At 39.3% G+C, this 24032-nt stretch overlaps 1 protein-coding gene across 3 annotated transcripts in view; it reads right to left on the reverse strand.

The window, feature by feature from the left end:
• Positions 1 to 24032, reverse strand: part of SLC16A12 (solute carrier family 16 member 12) — a 102108-nt gene that overhangs the window by 10577 nt on the left and 67499 nt on the right. For 2 of the 3 annotated variants that reach the window (XM_001086787.5, XM_015147653.3), the window contains exons 2-4: positions 18947 to 19192; positions 2978 to 3081; positions 328 to 471 (exon numbers count right to left, since the gene is read on the reverse strand). In XM_001086787.5, coding sequence (XP_001086787.3) covers positions 328 to 471; positions 2978 to 3081; positions 18947 to 19146 — 448 coding nt within the window. In that variant the 5' untranslated portion in view covers positions 19147 to 19192. Of the gene's footprint in view, positions 1 to 327; positions 472 to 2977; positions 3082 to 18946; positions 19193 to 20014; positions 20134 to 24032 lie in introns of those variants that run through there. The other variant, XM_077946743.1, reaches the window with a different exon arrangement.

The following is a 24032-nucleotide window of genomic DNA, read 5'->3' on the forward strand; positions in this document are numbered from 1 at the left end:
TTGGAAGAATGACCATTGCTGAAAATTCATGTTGCCCTGGGTAATATCTTGTTTCTTCTGAGTACAGAATCTCAGCCATACACTAATTCCAAAGAGAAAGCTGCAGTTGCTTTTACCATCTGGCTGAATTAAAGTGGAGATGCATTTTCATTAGGGTAATATAATCTCATTTCCAGCTCTGTTTAACTGCTAGGTAGGTAAACATAAGCTAGGTCAACTAAATTATACATCTAACAAAACGAATATTTTATGAGTTACTTCTCTGTTGATGTGCTTGGACCCCCCTGGATGGAGTGGCATGAGACAGGTGGTACCAAGTGCCCTTACCTGTAAGAACTCCCAGAGTGAGGTAGAGATGCTTCAGACTCGTGGCAAATGAGCTCAGGATGAGTCCGGTAGATGCAAGCAAGCCACCCAGCATGATTCCCACTTGACAGGATAAATGGTTACTGACAACACTCCCAAGTGGAGCTTCAAAAACAATAAGAAATAGGTTCAACAGAAAGACCTTGAGGGCACTGTGAAAAGGCTGTGATGTGGCATTGACAGAGCAGAGAACCTTTAAAGCATTGGGCCCACCCTATTAATTCTGCAGCTTTGCAAACTGAGGCCCAGAGAAAGGAAGTGATTGTCCACGGTCCCACAGACAATAAGCAGCAGGGCTGGAATAGAACTCAAGTCTCCTGACCTGCATTTCAAGGCTCATTCCTCTTCATTCTATTATAGTCATACTGGCAGGACTGTAAGGTGCTTTTTAAACAGTGGATCAACTTTCTCTAAATTACATGTCACTTGCACAGGGATGCTTACTATAGTGTTGATCATATATCATTAGCAATAATGGTGACAATTAATTGGTGAAGAAAGAAAGTGGATAACACCATGTGACCAGCAGTGTTATGCAGTAAAAGACCAGGGAGAGAGATCATAGACAAGTTTCACAATCTGGCCCTGTTTTCAGGCTTCAGCAGGCCCTGTAGTTGAGATATCAAAGCCCAGAAAATCTAAGCAAAATGCTTCATGCACATGGTGACATTCTGGTTGGTCTCACTCGATTTGTGGCTTACCAGCCAGTGTATCAGAATTATGTTGACCTCAAGGCTCATTGAACATTAAGTAAAGCCAGAAGAGGCCAAAAAGGAACTGAAGTTCAGGGGTATATGGCATGGCCCAAGGTCACCAACAAGAGCACCTAACACTGATTGTGAGGTTATTTCTGCCCCTTACTCTTTGGGTCTCTCTGACTAATGGCAGGAGTGATGGGTGAGGAAGGCATGTGAGTTTCCTTCTAAGGAAAAATTCATGCTGACATCAGTAACTCTTAGTAGCAAGATCAGAAGAGCTGATTTTCTAGGTGTTTGAAGAGTATGATCATTTTCGTATCGATCAGACTGAAACTGGGGGCCAACTCAACTGGTAGCTTCTCTGTTCATCACAGAGCAGATCCGTTCCCAATGGGTGTCCCACATGTGATTCTGCAGACTCTCATCCATACTCTGAACTTTAATGTTCTAATATTATGTTACAAGGCGAGGAGGTAGGTATATGGTAATTGCTTACAACAGGCCTCTTGATCTTGCATAGAATTTAAATATGTTGCTTCTGACATAACCCTACTCAAAGCTTCACACAGTCATTGGGACCATATTGGTCACCTAAGGTCATTTCTCCCTATTTGGCAGATTATGAATATCCTCCAAAAGATAGAAATGAGGGAAATGAGTCACCTTTATCCTCTGAGAAGACAAGCATGGCTTCTTTGGTGTGCTGATGCAAATGCTGTGACTAATAATGAGACCCTGAAAATCAAGTGGTTTAAAAAAAAAAGACAGGCTCTAAAACTCAAATATATGATTTTTTGATCCCTTAAGACCTTCTTATTAGTTGAAAGAGTAGAGTTGATTTAGCCTTCTCATGAAATCTGCTTTTAGTCTTAGAACTGCTCTCAGCTTCCCCCCAACTAAACAAATATTATACATTTCAGTTACAATTTAACTGATTCCTGAGTATGTGTATTTTTTTCCAAAAAGAAATATGAGTCAGTACCTAGAATGGAATAAAATGGTACTATGAGTTACTGAATACAGGTATTATTTCCCTTTTGCCACTAAGACATGGCTTGAAGAGATGAACATTTCCTAAAATACTCAGAACTCATTTAAATGAATGGATTAAGTGGGTCTAAGCTAAAAACAATTTGATTTAATCTTAGAAACTCTCTAAGACATCAGTTTAATAATGTGAGTGTGAAATTTATTTTAAACAAATGCCAAGTCTGTTGTCCTCTACTACACAGATGGAATGTTAATTCCATACGTTTCTAGAACACCCTATATACCTTATATAACACGTTTGGAGTTTCTTGAATGAAATTACACCCATAATGAATATGTTTATCTCATGATGACATAATCCTATCCTTCCCCAATACTTCTGTAAGCATGAAGATTTATACATGATAAAGATGAAATCCATGAGCCAAATGTCAAGTCCTTGGGAAAGGAACAGAATGCAATCCAAGACTTGAGATGTGATACAACACTGTTGGCACTCATTACTGTATAGAAATGGCTCATGGTACTATTGATAACCATTTACATAACTGGAGAATGAGAAGGCCATAGCATTTGGAAGAGAGAAGACAAGCATATACTGTAAATTGCTTCCAAAATCAGTACAGATTCTAGAATGTTCAGCATCCTATCGCTATATGGAAGAACCAAATCTTATGGGTTCTTTTGAGTGTATTATCTAACGGTTCTACCTGACATCAGCGAAGACCATTAATTACAAGAGCAAGTCTGGTTGGTTTTGGCTGAAGGTAGGATTGATCTTTTCTTTATATTATATAGTCCTGGCCAGTTTTTAATGTAGCCCTTCTACTTGGAAAAACTGGTAATCAAAGTCAGTGGAACATCATTGTCATATGCAGTTCAACAGTGGCTAGTAATTCCCTATCCTAGCAAGTGATACTCACCACAGAGCATGGTTACACAATCTACAATGGAATGGATCCATGCCGTTTGTGCGTAATCCTGAGTGAAGTATGTCTGGAACTCCACAAAAAAAATTGAGATACATCTGAAAAATACAATGCAGGCATTTTATACAAAAAGTGAATGAGCATGCATTTGAGCCAGAACTTAAAATGCCTGGTTCAATTAGCTGGTCCTGTCTCCAAGGGTTTTAATTGCTAGACTATAATAAGTGGGAAATCAGAAGTTGACCATTTGGGCCATGCTGGAGAACAAGAAGAACAAGTGTTCAACCACCACATGGGCTATACTAAAGCCAAGTAGATGTGAAGACCACTGCTCTAAAGAAGGTTTTATGGAAACAAAAGCAGGTCAAGAACATGGATTCTTATTTGTTTTTGTATTTTGCTAACTTCTTCTAAGAGGTTATTATACAAATTAAGATTTGACAATAAAGAATTATATATCACCAGCATTGTCATTTCTAGGATTTATATAAAGGAAATAATCAGGTGATATTGATGATTGATTCATAGATAGATAGATAGATAGATAGATAGATAGATAGATAGATAAAAGGATATATTCTGGAGAACTAGTTTAGTCTATAAAATTATATATATGTATATAAAATGATAAATTCTGAGGGATAGAATAATAATAGATATATAAGAGGATATATTCTGGAGAATAGCCAAATATCATAACTAATGTGACTGTTCATCAATAAAGGACTGGTTAAATAAATTATGGCATATCAATAAAATAAAATAGTACGTCTTAAAAATCATGATGTTGATCTGTATGTATTGATTTGGAAATAAATTTGCAATATAGTGTTAAGTAAAAAATAAGTCAGTTACCAAACAGTCCATACAGTAAGAACTTATTTTGTAAAAACAGTCTATGTAAATAGAAAATTTCCTGGATGGCCGAATAGGAACAGCTCTGGTCTGCAGTTCCCAGTGTGATTGATGCAGAAGATGGGTGATTTCTGCATTTCCAACTGAGATACCTGGTTCATCTCACTGGGACTGGTTGGACAGTGGGTGCAGCCCATGGAGGGTGAGCTGAACAGGGTGGGGCACTGCTTCACCTGGGAAGCACAAGGGGTCAGGGGATTTCCCTTTCCTAGGCAAGGGAAGCCGTGACAGATTGTACCGGGAAAACTGGGACACTGCCACCTAAATACTACACTTTTCCAATGGTCTTAGCAAACAGCACACCAGGAGATTATATCCCATGCCAAACTCAGAAGGTCCCACGCCCATGAGGCCTTGCTCCCTGCTAGTGCAGCAGTCCAAGATCAGACTGTGAGACTGCAGCCTGGCTGAGGGAGGGGCGCCTGCCATTGCTGAGGCTTGAGTAGGTAAACAAAGCGGCTGAAAGTTCGAACTGGGTGGAGCCCACTGCAGCTCAATGAGGCCTGCTTGCCTCTATAGACTCCACTTCTGGAGGCAGGGCATAGCTGAACAAAAGGGAGCAGAAATTTCTGCAGACTTAAACATCCCTGTCTTACAGCTCTGAAGAGAGCAGTGGTTCTCCCAGCACAGTGTTTGAGCTCTGAGAATGGACAGACTGTTTCCTTAAGTGGGTCTCTGACCACCATGTAGCCTAACTGGGAGACACCTCCCAGTATGGGCCGACTGATGCCTCATACAGCCGGATGCCCCTCTCAGACGAAGCTTCCAGAGGAAGGATCAGGCAGCAATATTTGCTGTTCTGCAATATTTGCTGTTTTGCAGCCTCTGCTGGTGATACCCAGGCAAAGAGGGTCTGGAGTGGACCTCCAGCAAACTCCGACAGACCTGCAGCTGAGGAACCTGACTATTAGAAGGAAAACTAACAAACTGAAAGGAATAGCATCAACATAAACAAAAAGGACATCCACACCAAAACCCCATCTGTAGGTCACCATCATCAAAGACCAAAGGTAGATAAAACCGCAAAGATGGGCAGAAACCAGAGAAGAAAAGCTGAAAGTTTGAAAAACCAGAGCACTTCTTCTCCTCCAAAGGATCACAGCTTCTCATCAGCAATGGAACAAAGCTGGATGGAGAATGACTTTGACGAGTTGACAGAAGTAGGCTTTAGTAATAACGAACTTCTCCAAGCTAAAGGAGGATGTTCAAACCCACTGCAAGGAAGCTAAAAACCTTGAAAAAAGATGAGACGAATGGCTAACTAGAATAAATAGCATAGAGAAGACCTTAAATGACCTGATGGAGCTGAAAACCATGGCATGAAAACTATGTGACGTATGCACAAGCATCAGTAGCTGATTTGATCAAGTGGAAGAAAGGGTATCAGCAATTGAAGATCAAATTAATGAAATGAAATGAGAAGAGAAGTTTAGAGAAAAAAGAGTAAAAAGAAACGAACAAAGGCTGCAAGAAATATGGGACTATGTGAAAAGACCAAATCTATGTTTGATTGGTGGCCCTCAAAGTGATGGGGAGAATGGAACCAAGCTGGAAAACACTCTTCAGGATATTATCCAGGAGAACTTCCCCAAGCTAGCAAGGCAGGCCAATATTCATATTCAGGAAATATAGAGAACACCACAAAGATACTCCTCAAGAAGAGCAACCCCAAGACACCTAATTGTCAGATTCACCAAGGTTAAAATGAAGGAAAAAATGCTAAGGGCAGCCAGAGAGAAAGGTCGGGTTATCCACAAAGGGAAGCCTATCAGACTAACACGGATCTCTTGGCAGAAACCCTGCAAGTCAGAAGAGATTGGGGGCCAATATTCAACGTTCTTAAAGAAAAGAATTTTCAACCCAGAATTTCATATCTAGCCAAACTAAGCTTCATAAATGAAGAAGAAATAAAATCTTTCACAGACAAGCAAAAGGTGAGAGATTTTGTCACCACCAGGCCTGCCCTACAAGAGCTCCTGAAGGAAGCACTAAACATGGAAAGGAACAATCAGTACCAGCCACTGCAAAAACATGCCAAATTGTAAAGACCATCGATGCTAGGAAGGAACTGCATCAACTAATGGGAAAACTAACCAGCTAACATCATAATGACAGGATCAAATTCACACATAACAATATTAACCTTAAATGTAAATAGGATAAATGTCCCCATTAAAAGACACAGACTGGCCCACTGAATAAAGACTCAAGAGTCATCAGTGTGTTGTATTCAGGAGACCTATCTCACGTGCAGAGACACATGCAGGCTCACAATAAAGGGATGGAGAAGATCTACCAAGCAAATGGAAAGAAAAAAAAAAGGAAGGGGTTTCAATCCTAGTCTCTGATAAAACAGACTTTAAAGCAACAAAGATCAAAAGACACAAAGAAGGCCAATACATAATGGTAAAGGGATCAATTCAACAAGAAGAGCTAACTATCCAAAATATATATGCACTCAATACAGGAGCACCCAGATACATAAAGCAAGTCCTTAGAAACTTACAAAGAGACTTAGACTCCCACACAATAATAATGGGAGACTTTAACACCCCACTGTCAATATGAGACAGATCAACAAGACATAAGGTTAATAAGGATATCCAGGACTTGAACTCAGCTCTGCATCAAGCAGACCTAATAGACATCTACAGAGCTCTCCACCCCAAATCAACAGAATATATATTCTTCTCAGCACCACATTGCACTTATTCCAAAATTGGCCACATAGTTGGAAGTAAACCACTCCTCAGCAAATGTAAAAGAACAGAAATCACAATAAACTGTCTCTCAGACCACAGTGTAATCAAATTAGCACTCAAGATTAAGAAATTCACTCAAAACCGCATAACTGCATGGAAACTGAACAATCTGCTCCTGAATGACTACTGGATAAATAACAAAATGAAGGCAGAAATAAAGATGTTATTTGAAACCAATGAGAACAAAGACACAACACACCAGAATCTCTGGGACACATTTAAAGCAGTGTGTAGAGGGAAATTTATGGCACTAAATGCCCACAAGACAAAGCAGGAGAGATCAAAATTGACACCCTAACATCACAATTGAAAGAACTAGATAAGCAAGAGCAAACAAATTCAAAAGCTAGCAGAAGGCAAGAAATAACTAAAATAGAGCAGAACTGAAGGAGACAGAGACAAGAAAAACTCCTCAAAAAAATCAATGAATCCAGGAGCTGGTTTTTTGAAAAGATCAACAAATAGATAGACCACTAGCAAGACTAATAAAGAAGAAAAGAGAGAAGAAACAAATAGACATGATAAAAAATGACAAAGGGGAAATCACCACAGACCCCACAGAAATACAAACTACTATCATAGAATACAAACTACCATCAGAGAATACTATAAACACCTCTACGCAAATAAACTAGAAAATCTAGAAGAAATGGATAAATTCATGGACACATATTCCCAAGACTAAATCAGGAAGAAGTTGGATCCCTGACTAGACCGATAACAGGCTCTGAAATTGAGGCAATAATTAATAGCCTACCAACCAAAAAAAGTCCAGGACCAGACGAATTCACAGCGGAATTCTATCAGAGGTACAAAGAGGAGCTGGTACCATTCCTACTGAAACTATTCCAATCAATAGAAAAAGAGGGAATCCTCCCTAACTCATTTTATGAGGTGAGCATCATTCTGATACCAAAGCCTGGCAGAAACACAACAACAAAAAAAGGGAATTTTAGACCAATATCCCTGATGAACATTGATGCAAAAATCCTCAATAAAATACTGGTAAACCGAATCCAGCAGCACATCAAAAAACTTATCCACCAAGAACAAGTTGGCTTCATCCCTGGGATGCAAGACTGGTTCAACATACACAAATCAATAAATGTAATCCATCATATAAACAGAACCAAAGACAAAAACCACATGATTATCACAACAGATGCAGAAAAGGCCTTCAACAAAATTCAACATTCCCTTCATGCTAAAAACTCACAATAAACTAAGTATTGATGGAACGTATCTCAAAATAATAAGAGCTATTTATGACAAACCCACAGCCGATATCATTCTGAATGGGCAAAAACTGGAAGCATTCCCTTTGAAAACTGCCACAAGACAGGGATGCCCTCACTCACCACTCCTATTCAACATAGTGTTGGAAGTTCTGGCCAGGGCAATCAGGGAAGTGAAAGAAATAAAGGGTATTCGATTAGGAAAAGAGGAAGTCAAATTGTCCTTGTTTGCAGATGACATGATTGTATATTTAGAAAACCCCATCATCTCAGCCCAAAAGCTCCTAGAGCTGATAAAAAACTTCAGCAAAGTGTCAGGATACAAAATCAATGTGCAAAAATCTCAAGCATTCCTATATGCCAATAACAGACAGAGAGTCAAATTATGAGTGAACTCCCATTCACAATTGCTTCAAAGAGAATCAAATACCTAGGAATCCAACTTACAAGGGATGTGAAGGACCTCTTCAAGGAGAACTACAAACCACTGCTCAATGAAATAAAAGAGGACACAAACAAATGAAAGAACATTCCATGCTCATGGATAGGAAGAATCAGTATCTTGAAAATGGCCATACTGCCCAAGGTAATTTATAGCTTCAATGCCATCCCCATCAAGCTACCAATGCCTTTCTTCACAGAATTGGAAGAAACTACTTTAAAGTTCGTATGGAACCAAAAAAGAGCCTGCATTGCCAAGACAATCCTAAGCAAAAAGAACAAAGCTGCCAGCATCACCCTACCTGATTTCAAACTATACTACAAGGCTACAGTAACCCAAACAGCCTGGTACCGGTACCAAAACAGAGATATAGACCAATGGAACAGAACAGAAGCCTCAGAAATAACACCACACATCTATAACCATCTGATCTTTAACAAACCTGACAAAAATAACAAACGGGGAAAGGATTCCCTATTTAATAAATGGTGCTGGGAAAACTGGCTAGCCATATGGGGAAAGTTGAAACTGGATCCCTTCCTTATACGTTATACAAGAATTAATTCAAGACAGATTAAAGATTTAAATATTAGACCTAAAACCAAAAAAATCCTAGAAGAAAACCTAGACAATACCATTCAGGACATAGGCATGAGTTAGGACTTCATGATTAAACACCAAAAGCAATGGCAACAAAAGTCAAAATAGACAAATGGGATCTAATCAAATTAAAGAGCTTCTGCACAGCAAAAGAAACTACCATCAGAGTGAACGGGCAACCTGCAGAATGTGAGAAAATTTTTGTAATCCACTCATCTGACAAAGGGCTAATATCCAGAATCTAGAAAGAACTTAAACAAATTTACAAGAAAAAAATTAAACCACCCCATCAAAAAGGTGGCAAAGGATATGAACAGACACTTCTCAAAAGAAGACATTTATGCAGCCAACAGACACATGAAAAAATGCTCATCATCACTGGCCATCAGAGAAATGCAAATCAAAACCACAATGAGATGCCATCTCACACCAGTTAGAATGGCCATCATTAAAAAGTCAGGAAACAACAGGCGCTGGAGAGGTTGTGGAGAAACAGGAACACTTTTACACTGTTGGTGGTAATGTAAACTAGTTCAACCATTGTGGAAGACAGTGTGGCAATTCCTTAAGGATCTAGAACTAGAAATACCATTTGACCCAGCAATCCCATTACTGGGTATATACTCAAAGGATTATAAATCATTCTACTATGAAGACACAAGCACACATATGTTTATTGTGGCACTATTCACAATAGCAAAGACTTGGAACCAACCCAAATGTCCATCAATGATCAACTGGATTAAGAAAATGTGGCACATATACACCATGGAATACTATGCAGCCATAAAAAAAGGATGAGTTCATGTCCTTTGTAAGGACATGGATGAAGCTGGAAACCATAATTCTGAGCAAACTATCGCAAGAACAGAAAACCAAACACCGCATGTTCTCATTCATAGGTGGGAAGCGAACAATGAGAACACTTGGACACAGGGCAGGGAACATCACACACTGGTGCCTGTCGTCAGGTGGAGGGATGTGGAAGGGATAGCATTAGGAGAAATACCTAATGTAAATGACAAGCTAATGGGTGTAGCAAACCAACATGGCACATGTATACATATGTAACAAACCTGCACATTGTGCACATGTACCCTAGAACTTAAAGTATAATAAAAAAAAGAAAATTTCCTGAAAGCATATACACTAAAATATACCTAATCATTATATGTAAATAGTGAGATTAGAAATAATTATTTTAATCTTTATTCAGCATTTTGAATTACTTTACAATAAACATGATTTCTTATGTAACCAGAAATGTGTATATATGTGTGGGTATGTGTGTATGTGCAGAGGAAGAGAAGGAAATATTTACATTGAAAAATAGTTAATTACTTAGAGAAAGACATGTGAACAAGAAGCAATAGTTTGCATCACTGTGCAACTTGGAAGAGCCTTATATGGATTAGCATGGTGTCCTCATTCAGGTAGGAAGCTTTTATAGCCTGGTGATAACAGGGGAAGAAATCAGGCCTGTGGCTTGGGGATGAGATAAGAGGTTATTAATCTCTTTGGAGCTAAGTTCCAATTAATCGTGCTTTAACAATCCATAGTAACCTGTTATGTTCACTCTCCCTCTCCTCTCCAGTTGCTGCTGGATGTGAAAGTAGGTGGTGAAGAGCTTGGAGAAGAAGGGAGAGAACCAGGTATAAACAAGAGTGCTGTGTTAGGCAGGGCCAACTTCATGGGAGTGCAGCCTACACAGTCACATAGAGCCTGGCACTTAGAAGTATGAAACTTGATTTAATGCTTGGCTGTCACTGACTGAATTTTTTTTTTTTTTGAAACAGAGTTTCACTCTTGTTGCCCAGACTGGAGTGCAATGACGTGATCTCGGGTCACTGCAACCTCTGCCTCCCAGGTTCAAGCGATTCTCCTGTCTCAGCCTCCCGAGTAGCTGGGATTACAGATGCGTGCCTCCATGCCCGGCTAATTTTCGTATTTTTAGTAGAGACGGGGTTTCATCATATTGGTCAGGCTGGTCTCGAACTCCTGACCTCAGGTGATCCGCCTGCCTTGGTCTCCCAAAGTGCTGGGATTACAAGCTTAATAATTTAATATTTGAATTTGTGTTTCATACGTGCAGTGCAATGGAACAAAGGAGACTTCATGTAAGCAGAGAAGATACATGCAATATGTGTTTCTGCAGCTCTGTGATCCACCATTCACACATAGTGTTAGAGATGTCCCATAAGCACAGTATTCTGCTAGGCCCACGATTCGAGAGAGTTCAGTTAAGACTCAAAGCCAGTATGAGGAAAGTGTGTTACATCTAAAACTTAGCAGGCCTGGGGATAGGGAATGAAGTGTCTACCAGCCCCAAGAGGCTATGCTTTCCTTTTGAACCAAAACCTGCTTCAAATGCAGAAAGAAGGCAGTGGTGTTCTAAGAATCACAAAGGACCAAGGATTCCTATCACACCCTTTTTCATTCATATCACTACCCTGTATTAGCGAACCACTAATGCTAAGGGTGATGGCATAGAAGGAAAGAGAAAGATCGGCCAATGCTATTTCCATTTCCTTTCAGTCCTTCCTTACTCATCAATAAGCTGAAGGTAGGAGAATGTCGATAGGATGTGTAAGTCTCAGGAAGTCAAAGGAAAACAGTTGAGTTAGTTTTGTGCAGGGTTTCTATTGTTCTGATGGAAAATGAAGTAAGTATGTATGAGCTACAAAATAAGAGTTGTGTGACTTCAGTGATTCCATATATGAGTTCAAGACTCATATTTGCATTTAAAGCTGACATTGCATAACATAAAGATGTATGGTCAATTCATTCTAATTATTTCACACTCTCATTTACTTTACTTAGAATAACACTAAATAGCAAATTTAAACATCGTGAAAAATGTAAAGAGACCACTGAAGAAAGGAAAAAGCTTTCTATTTTAGTACATTTAACAGCATTTCCCCCTGCTTTTTGAGCAAGGGTCCCTGCATTTTCATTTTGCACTGGGCCCTATAATTTTTTTGTTGATCCTAGTGGTAGGAAAGCGAAAATGGAACAGTGTGGTGAGCTAAATTCTAAGTCCCAGCAAAAGGTGGGATGAAGTTTGGCATGCAGGGCATATAGTAAGGATCAACACTTGTAGAAGGAAAGCAAAGGATGCAGGATTAGGCAGAGAGGTCAAACTGCAATGCAGGCCTAACAAATTCTCAGCCAATTCCAGATGAAATGGTCCAGCCCTGATGCACATCCTCAATCAGTCATTGGTGGTGAGTACCCCCTCTACGCCCAAGGGTGTGCTCTTGGGAGAGGCAGCTTTCTGCAGGTGAGGAGGACCTAAGAATTGACAGCTGCAGGCTCTGCTGACTGTACATCCTGCAGCTAAGGCCAAGTGAGTGGCGCATCTCTGTGTTCACCACAGTCCCATTCTTGTATGCCACACTGAATGCTATATGTAATCTCTGTCAAAAGGGTATAAAAAGTGGTCCTTCTCTATCCAGTGATTTAAGAAACCACATATGCTGTAGCAGATCTGATGCTAGATTAATAATTATGTCAGAACTTGGAGTACTAAATAGTCACACCCAACGACAGAGAGAATGGTAACATGAACTGCTTGGCATTGATTAACTGCAACAGTCAAACTAGCTTTAATTCAGTGTAAACAATAACAAAAACCTTATGATGGTTCTTAACATTCTAAAGATTGCTAGTCTAATACTAAAAAGGTTATTTTCTCCTAACCACTAGGACTTCAATTTAAGTGAACAATGTTTCATTGGATTTACCCTCATTATAAAATGCAGACATGTACCACATAATGACATTTTGATCAACAATAGACTACATATACAATGGTGACCTCATAAGATTATAGTATCATATTTTTACTGTACCTTTTCTATGTTTATATACCCAAGCACTTACCATTGTGTTACAATTCCCTATAGTATTCAGTATCATACAGTAACATGCTGTACAGGTTTATAGCTTAGGAGCAATAGGTTATATGATATAGTCTAGGTGCGCAGTACACACTACTTTCTAGGCTTGTGTGGGATAAGAGGTTATTAATCTCTTTGGAGCTAAGTTCCTGATGCTCTCCCTTTTCCCACTCCCCCACCCAGACAGGCCCCGGTGTGTGTTGTTCCCCTTCCTGTGTCCACGTGTTCTCATTGTTCAGCTTCCACTTATGATTGAGAACACGGAGTGTTTGGTTTTCTGTTCCTGTGTTAGCTTCCCGAGGATAATAGCTTCCAGCTCCATTCATGTCCCTGCAAAGGACATGATCTTATTCCTTTTTATGGCTGCATAGTACATATATAGTGGTGCATATGTACCACATTTTCTTTATCCAGTCTATCACTGATGGGCATTTGGGTTGATTCCATGTCTTTGCTATTGTGAATAGGGTTGCACTGAACATATGTGTGCACATATCTTTATATTATAATAGTATGATTTATATTCCTTTGGGTATATACCCGGTAATGGGATTGCTGGGTCAAATGGTCTTTCTATGCAAAAATTGAAAAATAGGATCTAATTAAACTAAAGAGTTTCTGCACAGCAAAAGAAACTATCATCAGAGTGGACAGACAACCTACAGAATGGGAGAAAATTTTTGCAACCTATCCATCTGACAAAAGTCTAATATCCAGAATCTACAAGGAACTTAAACAAACTTACAAGAAAAAAACAAACAACCCCATTAAAAAGTTGGCAAAGGACATGAACAGATACTTCTGAAAAGAAGACACTTATGCAGCCAACAAACATATGAAAAAAGCTCAACATCACTGATCATTAGAAAAATGCAAATCAAAACTACAATGAGATACAATCTCACAGCAGTCAGAATGGTGATTATTAAAAAGTCAAGAAACAACAGATGCTGGCAGGGCGGCAGAGAGATAGCAACACTTTTACACTATTCACAGGAATATAAATTAGTTCAACCATTGTAGAAGACAGTGCGGTGATTCCTCAAAGACCTAGAACCAGAAATACCATGAAGTGTGATTCTTTTTTTCAATCTTTATTGAATATTTTTATGTACAACCAGTTACTACATTTTTTTTTTTTTTAGGCAGAGAACACATGTACTTAATTTTACACAGAACACTGAATTAGCCAGAATGTTCTGAACTGAGCACCCTTTATTCCATCCTGCTTTAGCTACCATTTCTTTTTGGAGCAAAGATCTCTCCCCCTGTGCCTTTTTCAAAAATATTCAGACTGTAATGTTATTGTAATTTGCTTAGTGGAAACTGAGGGCAGCAGTATAAACATATTTATCCCAAGTCTGATTGTGATTGTGGTGTCCTAAGTTACATCCTAAAGATGGAGAAGGGCCTGGAAAACTCTGTAGAACATCCACTGTGTCCCTGAGGATCAATAATGAAAGATGTTAGCATGTGTGGATGACCTGGGTTCCGCCTGGGAGGTTTGTTTATTTACTTGTACATAGGAGCATACCATAGAAGTTCTTTTTCAGACAGAGGGATTAGCAAATTTTTTCTTCTTTAAAGAACCAGCATCCATTTGCTGTTGATAAAGATAAAATTGTTTATAGTGCTGCTAAATCTAAGCAGCTGTTATTAGAATCTCCTCCAGTTTCATCACCAATTGAATCCAATATGCATTAGCCCATATACTTCTGGTCAAATAAGGCAGGAGTTTTCAGTCAAACATGTTAGATTGGGCAAGTGATAACACAAAATTGGGCGTCTATGAGCTTCATTCTCTTCATGGTTCTTCTACAGACAGAAGTATGACAATTTGACCTTTGGGTCTATTTACCTGTCTGAAAAATAACAGTAATAGGCACTTTGGAACCATCTACTTACTTCTTTTTTGGTGTACAGAGGATTTAAGAGTTAAGCTCCCTTAGTTATCCAATTGAAAGATTTGGCATAAGCACACCAACTATGATTAAGGAAACGACTAAAGTGACAGGCATTCTACCACCGGAAGGTATTTCTGGAGTGAACTGATTTTGCCTTTCGATTCATCATCAAATTCATACTTGGATACAGCTTAATATTAAGCAGATAGAATAAATTGCCTTTACTGTTCACATACTGAAGAGCTTTGCTTAATTAGGATTTGGTTGGGAACAAGGTGATAAAGAGGCATTATTAGTGATTATTCCTGACACTCTTAAACAGTTTTTAAGTTCTTAAAATACATCCAATCCTGAATTTCAAAGAAGAGAAAGAATCATGGGGTGATGGTAAATCAGGATGGATTATCCCCTTCCTATAAATTGCAATGTAGGGTGAGTTAACAAACCACTTTAGGCTCCTGAGTTAACTTTTGATCTTACTGGAAAAAAATTGTGCAAGTAAGATGTGTTTAACTTTTTCCTATTTGTCTGTGGTATGTCAGAGGAGGGGCAAGCCTAAGAAGTTTACACTAAAGTAAAACACCGTGGAAAGTAAGGAGAACATTTGAGGAGCACTCAGGAATACCTGTTCCTCTGCAATTTTTCCTATGGAGAAATTTTGCACTAAGATATACATTTTATGAGAAGAAAAGATAATTAATTCCTTGGTTCCTAGGTTCCTTAGTCTGAAGTGTGATTCTTAAGAGGGTCTCTGTAAGAGGAATTTGGAGACATTTATTCCCTTGGTACTATGACTTCTCATTGCTGATATGACAGCTCACTGGGTATTAAGAAGTTGCCCATGTTAAGACAATGACTCTCATAACCATTTTAAAAAAACAAAAAACAAAAAACAAAAACCCATGTCTTGTAATACACAGTTGTTCCAAAGGATAAGCTGCAGAGTTTGCATGTTTGTGTGTGTATGTGTATGTTTGTGTGTTTGTAGTGTGTATGCAGGGGCAGTTAGAAGTGTGGTGTACGTATGAGAATAGTTTAGGAAGCTATTGAATTATGTATTGGAAAGACCATAGTGGTTTCTGTGTTTATGTGTGTGTGTGTGTGTGTGTGTGTGTGTTTCAAGAGTCAATGGATTATGAATGTATGTACAGTGACAAATAAGATGAGAAGTAAAAAACAAAACAAAACAAAACAAAAAACTAGAATTCCAGTCCAACTCTGTCCTGCTAGACAAAAAGAAATGTAGGCCGGGCACGGTGGCTCACCCCTGTAATCCAAGCACTTTGGGAGGCCAAGGCGGGCAGATCACCTGAGGTCAGGAGTTCGAGACCATCCTGGCCAACATGGTAAACCCCATTTTACTAAAAATACAAAAAATTAACTGGGCATGGTGGCATGCGCCTGTAATCCCATCTACTCAGGAGGCTGAGACAAGAGAATCACTTGAACCCGGGAGGCAGAGGTTGCAGTGAGCTGAGATCATGCCACTGCACTCCAGCCTGGGCAATAAGAGTGAAACTCCATCTCAAAAAATAAAAATAAAAATAAAATAAATGTAGGCAAGTCAATCTTTCTGAGCATCAGTGTCCTAATCTATTAAATAGAGGGTGAATAAATCACAAGGCTCACATGAGACTATATGATTGGGAGACTTATCTTAGTATCTCATTGAAAAGCACTATGGGCAACTCCACAAAAGTGCAACTTCATCATGAAGACTCAACTACCCCTAAGGTTCCAGCATGATCCCTCCTTCTAAAGCATTGTGCCCACTTCCAGAACTCCCTCATCATGGGAATGATGGAAGCTTCTATACGAAGGACTAAGATGAAAAGGATTCCTTTTAACTCCACAACTTCTTTAAACCCAGAACACAAGACTCATAATACAGATGAGTTTTTTGTTGTTGTTTGTTTGTTTGTTTTGAGATGGAGTCTCGCTCTGTCACCCAGGCTGTAGTGCAGTGGGGCGATCTCGGCTCACTGCAAGCTCCGCATCTCGGATTCACACCATTCTCCTGCCTCAGCCTCCTGAGTAGCTGGGACTAGAGGCGCCCGCCACCTCACCCAACTAACTTTTTGTATTTTGTTTAGTAGAGACAGGGTTTCACCGTGTTAGCCAGGATGGTCTTGATCTCCTGACCTCGTGATCCACCCACCTCAGCCTCCCAAAGTGCTGATATTACAGGTGTGAGCCACCACGCCTGGCCTATAGATGAGTTTTATAGACTTATATTATAGACTCATAATCTAGACTTCTTAATGTCCAGGGAGCTGTCATATCAGTGATGAGAAGTCACAATGCCAAAGGGATAATTGTATCCCAATTCCTCTTACAGAGGTCTTCTTAAGAATCACACTTCAGCCCGGCGCAGTGGCTCACACCTGTAATCCCAGCACTTTGGGAGGCTGAGGCGGGTGGATCACCTGAGTCAAGTTCGAGACCAGCCTGACCAACATGGTGAAACCCTGTCTCTACTAAAAATACAAAAATTAGCCTGGCATGGTGGTAGATACCTATAATCCTAGCTGCTTGAGAGGCTGAGGCAGGAGAATTGCTTGAATCTGGGAGGAGGAAGTTACAGTGAGTGGAGATTGCACCATTGCACTCCAGCCTGGGCAACAGAGGGAGACTCCGTCTCAAAAAAAAAAAAAAAAAAAAACCCAAACAAACAACAATAACAAAAAAAAGCACACTTCATAGTATTTCTGGTTCTAGGTCAGGGAGGAATCACCACACTGTCTTCCACAATAGCTGGACTAATTTATATTCCCATCAATAGCATAAAATCACTCAGCATCAATTATATTATTTTGAACAAATCTGTAGTTTATCATGACACACAATCAACCAACCTTACTGTAGCAAAGATAAACATCTTATTCTATCCTGCATTGTATCTGTGCTATGGGAGGGACATTGATGCCTCTACTGATGATGCCATCAAATAATTAGTCCAAATTACTTTCTTGTAAGGGTCTGCTGCCAGAGGAGAGAAATAAAGATTTCCATTTGAATGAAAGCACCTGTAGAGGAAAGAGCTAACACATGTAGACTTCAAATGCATATTTACTCCAAATATAAATGAGATGGATGAGTCCTAACATACATGCATCTAACTTAAGCATATTCAACACTGTGACCTTGGAGAAAAGTAAGAGGGAGAAGAGAGCAGGCAAGAATGAGAGAATCCCTGTATCTATGTTTGTGCTCTCCTTCAACCTAGAAGTCAGCCTTCACTACAAGAGCCAAAATGCAAAATAAAGCAAAATAATTTAAATTCTAGGTTTTAAGCTTCCAGGGGCTTAATGAGCCCTAGGGAGCAAAGGAGTTTTCCAGGATTATTTTGGCCTTACAAGTTTTATCCTTTCTGGGATGAATATAGACCCTAACCCTGTGTAAGATTAACTCTGTGTGACACATTCACACATCCACTACAAACTTTATAATCATACTCTTGTCACCTGGCACCCGTTTTCCTCACCGCTAGACTTAAAGCCACATCACACCATCATGATTATGATCTCTTGTCATCAGTTTGCCCATAGTGTTTTTTTTAAATTTATGAATTGTAGATCACACATCCTATTAGCTTTGTAAAACTTTAATGAATAAGATCTATCTTAATTTAGATTTATCATTACGATGAAAGAGTTAAAAATTCTGGAGAAACACATTCGTAGAAATGATCTTACCCTCCCCTGGAGCTATGCCGGCTTAATCTAACTTACCTTCTCAGGTGTGCATTTACCAATTCTTTAAAATCCCCAGAAAAGTGATTTCATTATGAAAATACTGTAGGACATTTCCCATGCTATTTCATATGTGATGAGTTTTCACTATTTCATATTAATGAAGAGTGGAAGACGAAGAGTGAAAAGAAATAAATGTTTCCTTCCACATCTTCTAGAGCTGCTTATGAAAATGAACGACTGGAATAGTCACAGCATTGGCCTAAAACTGTCCTAAGACTCCAGGTTTAAATATCAGATATGATAGAAAAGACCACTATCTGGGACTCATAAGTGTCAGAGAATCACATACTTTGCAAAGGAAACAATACCTGAGTAGTCAATGGAAATACACACATACCACATGCACACACACATATCTTCACAATGATGGGTTCAGAAACAGAATGAAGCAGATTTAAAAGAAAAGACAGGCCAGGTCATCTTAATAAGTCAAGAAGGAAATCCTACCTACCTTGTGACTGCCCGGGTACAGATGGTAACAAGGAAACAGCCGGCCACAATCATCCAGCCCCAGCCTCCATCTGGAGGGGAGGTAGACCGAGCTCTATTTACTTTTGCCATCGTTTTTCTTTTTTCTTCTTTTCCAGGTTGCTCCAACAGCCAAGTTATGATCTTGGAAGAGTTTGCTGTCCAGTGACTTCCTGTTGGCATTCAAGGTTGGCATAGAACGCTACCTGGCACATGGGTTACTCGCCATCTAAAACCAAAAATCAGGACATATTTATATCTTATTGCTATGTCCAAAGGTTAATTTTTCTTCACTTGGTAAAACATGATTATTACTTTCCTATTAAATATGAGTATTTGTAACTATGAATACTAGACTGGGGCAGACTATTTGCTGTCCTTGGTACATACTTTCTTTTTAAAAAATATAATAGACCCTCTCAAATTGTAGTCAAATGCATGTCTACTCTATTTGATACCATTTTTCCCTAGCCTCTCTTGAAGGTAGTTGTGGCAATAAAGTGTAGTCTCCATTAAAGGGATGTGAGCAGAAGTCATGTGTGCCACTTCTGGTTCATCAACTCAAAGGCAACGGTACTTTTTCAAGGACTTCCAGCACCCTCTTCCAACTGACTGGAAGATGGATGTGGATATGAAATCACTTCAACCACACAGACCAGGACATCAGTCTAGGGGCTGGCAGAGCTACAAGACAGAAGAAGCCTGGGTCCCCAGATGACTCTGGGGAGACCTGCCCTCCTACTCTGGACTCTGCACATCTCTACACTGTTACACAAAAGATAAATAAGCTTCCATTTTATTTGTGTCTCTGTATTTTGGAGTCTCTCTGTTACAACAGCTTATAACATAGCCTAATTATTATACAGAATGAGTCTGACAGCAACTTCTTGGCATATTTTAAAATGCTATAAATTTTTAAGTGTGTAATTGAAGTAAGAAGAGAATGACAAATAAATGAGACAAAGTAGAGAGCCCAGAAACTAGCATATAATATTTTAATACAATCCAAATAAGGTAAAAAAAGATTAGTGAAGAAAAAAGTATTATTTACCACATTTTGTTCAACTCTCCATTTAGCTCTTGACCTTCCAGATAAATCAATAAATGTAAAAAAAATAAATAAGTAGTTAAAAACCTAGGTGAAAATATTGGCAAATATTTATCTGTTCTCTAGATAGGAAAACTCCCTGAGATGTAAAGTAATAAAACAAACCAAGATAAAAAAAAAATTGTTAATTTGTCTAAATTAGAATTTAACATTTCTGTATTAAAACATGTGATTAATAAACAAAACCAAAAGGTAAGCCACAGGCTTGGGGAAAAAACATTAGCAATACATACTTCAAAGAAGTAATATCTGCATTCATTCATTCATTCATTCATTCAACTGTAAGTATTTATTGAATCCCTAGCATGTGTCAGGCACTATTTTAGGGCACTAAGGATTCAGTAGTGGTCACAATACACAAAGCTCCTTGTGGTGGGCAGGCTCTAAGGTACCCCTATGGTCCTGGCTCTGGTCATTCACATCTTTATGTAATCCCTTCCCTTGAGCGTGGGAGGGACCTGTGACTTGCTTCTACCCAACAGAATATGGCATCTGTGAGGGAACCTGACTCTCACAATTATGTCGTGTTATATATGACTCAGGCCTGCTAGCCACTCTCGCTCTCCCACTGTCCTTGAAGAAGCAAACTGCCATGCTGCACACCTAGGAGAAAGCCATTTGGCAGGGAACCATGGGCAGGCTGTAGATGCTGAGGGCAGCCTCCAACAGACAGCAAGAAACATGAAGTTCTCAGGGTCTTTTGTTTTTTGCTTTTTCACAAACATCCCAAGTGAGCCTGGATGCAGAATTTCCCCTAAATTGAACCTCCAGTTAAGGATGGTCTCATTGACAACCTGACAGCAGCTTTGTGATATCCTTACCCTAGGACCCAGCTAAGCTATTTCTGGATTCTGACCCCATAGAAACTGTGAGATAAGGTGCTTCTTAAGGTATTCCAAGGCTTGTCAAACAGGCTTCTTAATTACAGTCAGGGATGAATTTTTTGAGAGGAAAAATAAGAGTTTCAACATCTACTTCTTCTACAGAATTGAGCAAATTACCCAGTTGCTTTTATAATTTTATTGTGATCACTGGAAGAAATCCTAACATTAATTAAATGAAATGTCATTTCAACTATGACAATGTGTGGATTATTTGATGAACAAAGACTATGTACCACCTGGTAAATTACGGGCAAAACAAATTGCCTAATAAAAAGCATTTACTTTAAGAACACAACTTTCTCAAGAAAATGGCTCATAACAGAAATTTGTAAGTGTGCATCTTTGAAGATGGAACAAATTGGTGGCTGATTATTTCAGAGAGTGCATACAGAGCAGGGTAGTGAGGCTAAGGCAACAAGAATAATTCCCACATACATCACTTAGGTTTGCTCCTTTTGAAGCCTCAGGTCTTCATCGTCATGCTGTTAACCATCTGGTGACTTTGGGGAGACTGACAAAGGTGATTAAGTGTACAACTGAAATTATAAATCTATCAAAAGTATCGGGAGACCAATACTGGCATAAATACTAAACCTATTGATAAAGAAAAAAAGTTATTACTGGAAATTATAATATTGCGAAACACTGGCCTGGGGATTGTGTAATAGCCAAAATACTGGTGTTGGCGCTAAGTGAAAATAACAGTGATACAGAGCTGCTGTTTACAAAGCACTTGCCACAGGCCAAGCTTCTAGCAAGCATCACTACAGACAGTATCTCACTTAATCCTTACAAGAACCATAAAGAGTAGATACTATTATCCTTATCTTATAGGTAAAGAAACTCAAGTTAAAGAGATTAAGTAATTTGCCTTATTATTCTTTAGATAATGAAGCAGCAGAAATGGGTTATGAACCTTGGTCTGATTCCAAGGCCAGTCTTCCTAACCAATGCCTTGCACTGCTTCTACTACGCTTCCTTATTCCTTGGTATAAATTCATAAACATTTTTGTCTAATTATACACATAATTCTTGCTGATGACACACCAGTAGGATGATGTGAATTGCAGCCTGACGTAGCTATAAATGCAGTTCTTTAAATGGTACCCTTGGTATTTCCCTGAAACATTCTTGTAGGTCACTGACTTGACCAGCTGTGAAATTTCAGAGCAAAACCAACCCTCTAAAGGTGTCTCTAACACTCTGGAGCTTCAGAATAAGTTTTTCCAAAACATAACTTTGTGTCATGAATAAGTAGCTTTAACAGTCATCTACTTTCTTCCCCAAAATGAAACGCTCGAGGAAAAACTCTTATTTTAAAAGATCTACCATACCTGTATTTTTGCTTTCACACACAGCCTGCTGCAGCAGACAGAGCCGGTAGTCCATCCCTTCCTCTATTCCATCATAACCCTGGCTTTGTTAGGATTCACCTCTTAGCTGCTCTCTCCAGCGGCCATCTGGGCCCAGTCCCTTGGTTCAGGGACTGCTTTTGCATTGGTCTCCCGTTTCCATGTCAGTGAGTGATGAGGCACAGAATGGGAAGTATCTAGCCAATGACCTATGGAGAGAAGCCTCTGGGAAATGTTTCTCTGTTCTTAAGAAAAGATACGAGGAAGAAACAAGCCCCTCTTCTTCCTGTAGATTCTGGATGTAATAACTGGATCTATAGCAGCCACCTCTTAACCATGAAAGAAGCTAGTTTGAGGACAAAGTCAATGAGCCAAGACCCAGTTGGAAGATCTGGGTTCTGACTCTGCATCTTAAGAGTTATATGAGTTCAAGCAAATTACTTTATGTCTTTGAGCCTCAGTTTACTTACCCATAAAACGGAGGTAATAATTTTACTTTCACAAAATGTTGTATATATTAAAATGAGAAAAAACATGAGGAATACCTGGCACATAAATGTAGATATTATTTGCCATGTGATTTAACCTCTTTTCATTTGTTCATCACTCATTAATTCAATATTTATTGAGTGTCCAATATGCACCAGAAACTATTCTAGGAGCTGGGCTATGAGCATTGCAGAAAAGAGACAATAGCCCTGCTTTCATGAAGCTCACATCCTAGTGGGACAGGCACAGTTCATGAACTGTTGAACAATAACTTCTAAGCCTTCCTTGTTTGTATAAAAAATTACCTTTGGCCTACTTCACAGGATCATAGCTATAGTCAAATGAGAGCAGAGCACCCACAAACTGGCAGCAACGAGCCAATCAAGCTTCAGGACAGTTTCATTATGCCTACAGTGTTTTTTAAATGTTTACATTAGTTGGCACTTGTAAAGATCAGATACTATCCAAATTTTCAAATTCTTTTGAAAAACTGCAAGCTCTAAAAATACGTTGGGCTGCATTCCCTTGTGGCAGCCATGAGATGGGGCCAAGCAGCAGTGCCCCCTTTCAGACAAGGCCTGCACTTCCGCTTTACCCTATCCCTGACACCCTGTCCTGCACACATTTGTGTGCAGTTCCTGTGTGCTTTACCTGCCAGGCCCCTGGAGGCAGTAAGATTTTCAACTTCTGCCCATACTGTGCTAACATAAATCAAAGCTTTTTAAACAGCCATGTGAGTCACGTTTATGGTACGTTTTATGCCTAGCACCCTCTCTTTCTCTCAATTCCACTAGAACCAGCATTCAAGAGTCTACCTACACCTGTGACAAACACACACAATGGAATAACTCACCAGTTGGACACAATTAGCTGCCAAGTGTTATGACGTGATACCATCAGTTGAACCAGTAAAAAAAGGCACAACTTAGAAACTTCTGCCTTGGTATAGTCCTAGCTTCTTCTTAGGCTTTTCCATTTAAATAAACCCCAAGGTTAAGTTGTTTTCCAGTGTCAGACTATAAATCCACCTGTCCATAAACATCTGGTATAAGGACCATCCTTAGTGCCGCCCTATGCTATGAAAGAAGACTGAAACAGCCAGAGCTGTGCAACAGCCCTTTTAAAAAGAAACATAATGTGATGGATCATGAATTAGAAAGGTATCCACATTCTTTCAACAGTGATTCTATTTCTGGGAGGCTATCCTAAGAAAACAATGTAAGAGAAGCCACTGTG

The sequence above is a fragment of the Macaca mulatta genome, chromosome 9, assembly GCF_049350105.2.
Source record: "Macaca mulatta isolate MMU2019108-1 chromosome 9, T2T-MMU8v2.0, whole genome shotgun sequence".
NCBI classification, from domain to species: Eukaryota; Metazoa; Chordata; class Mammalia; order Primates; family Cercopithecidae; genus Macaca; species Macaca mulatta.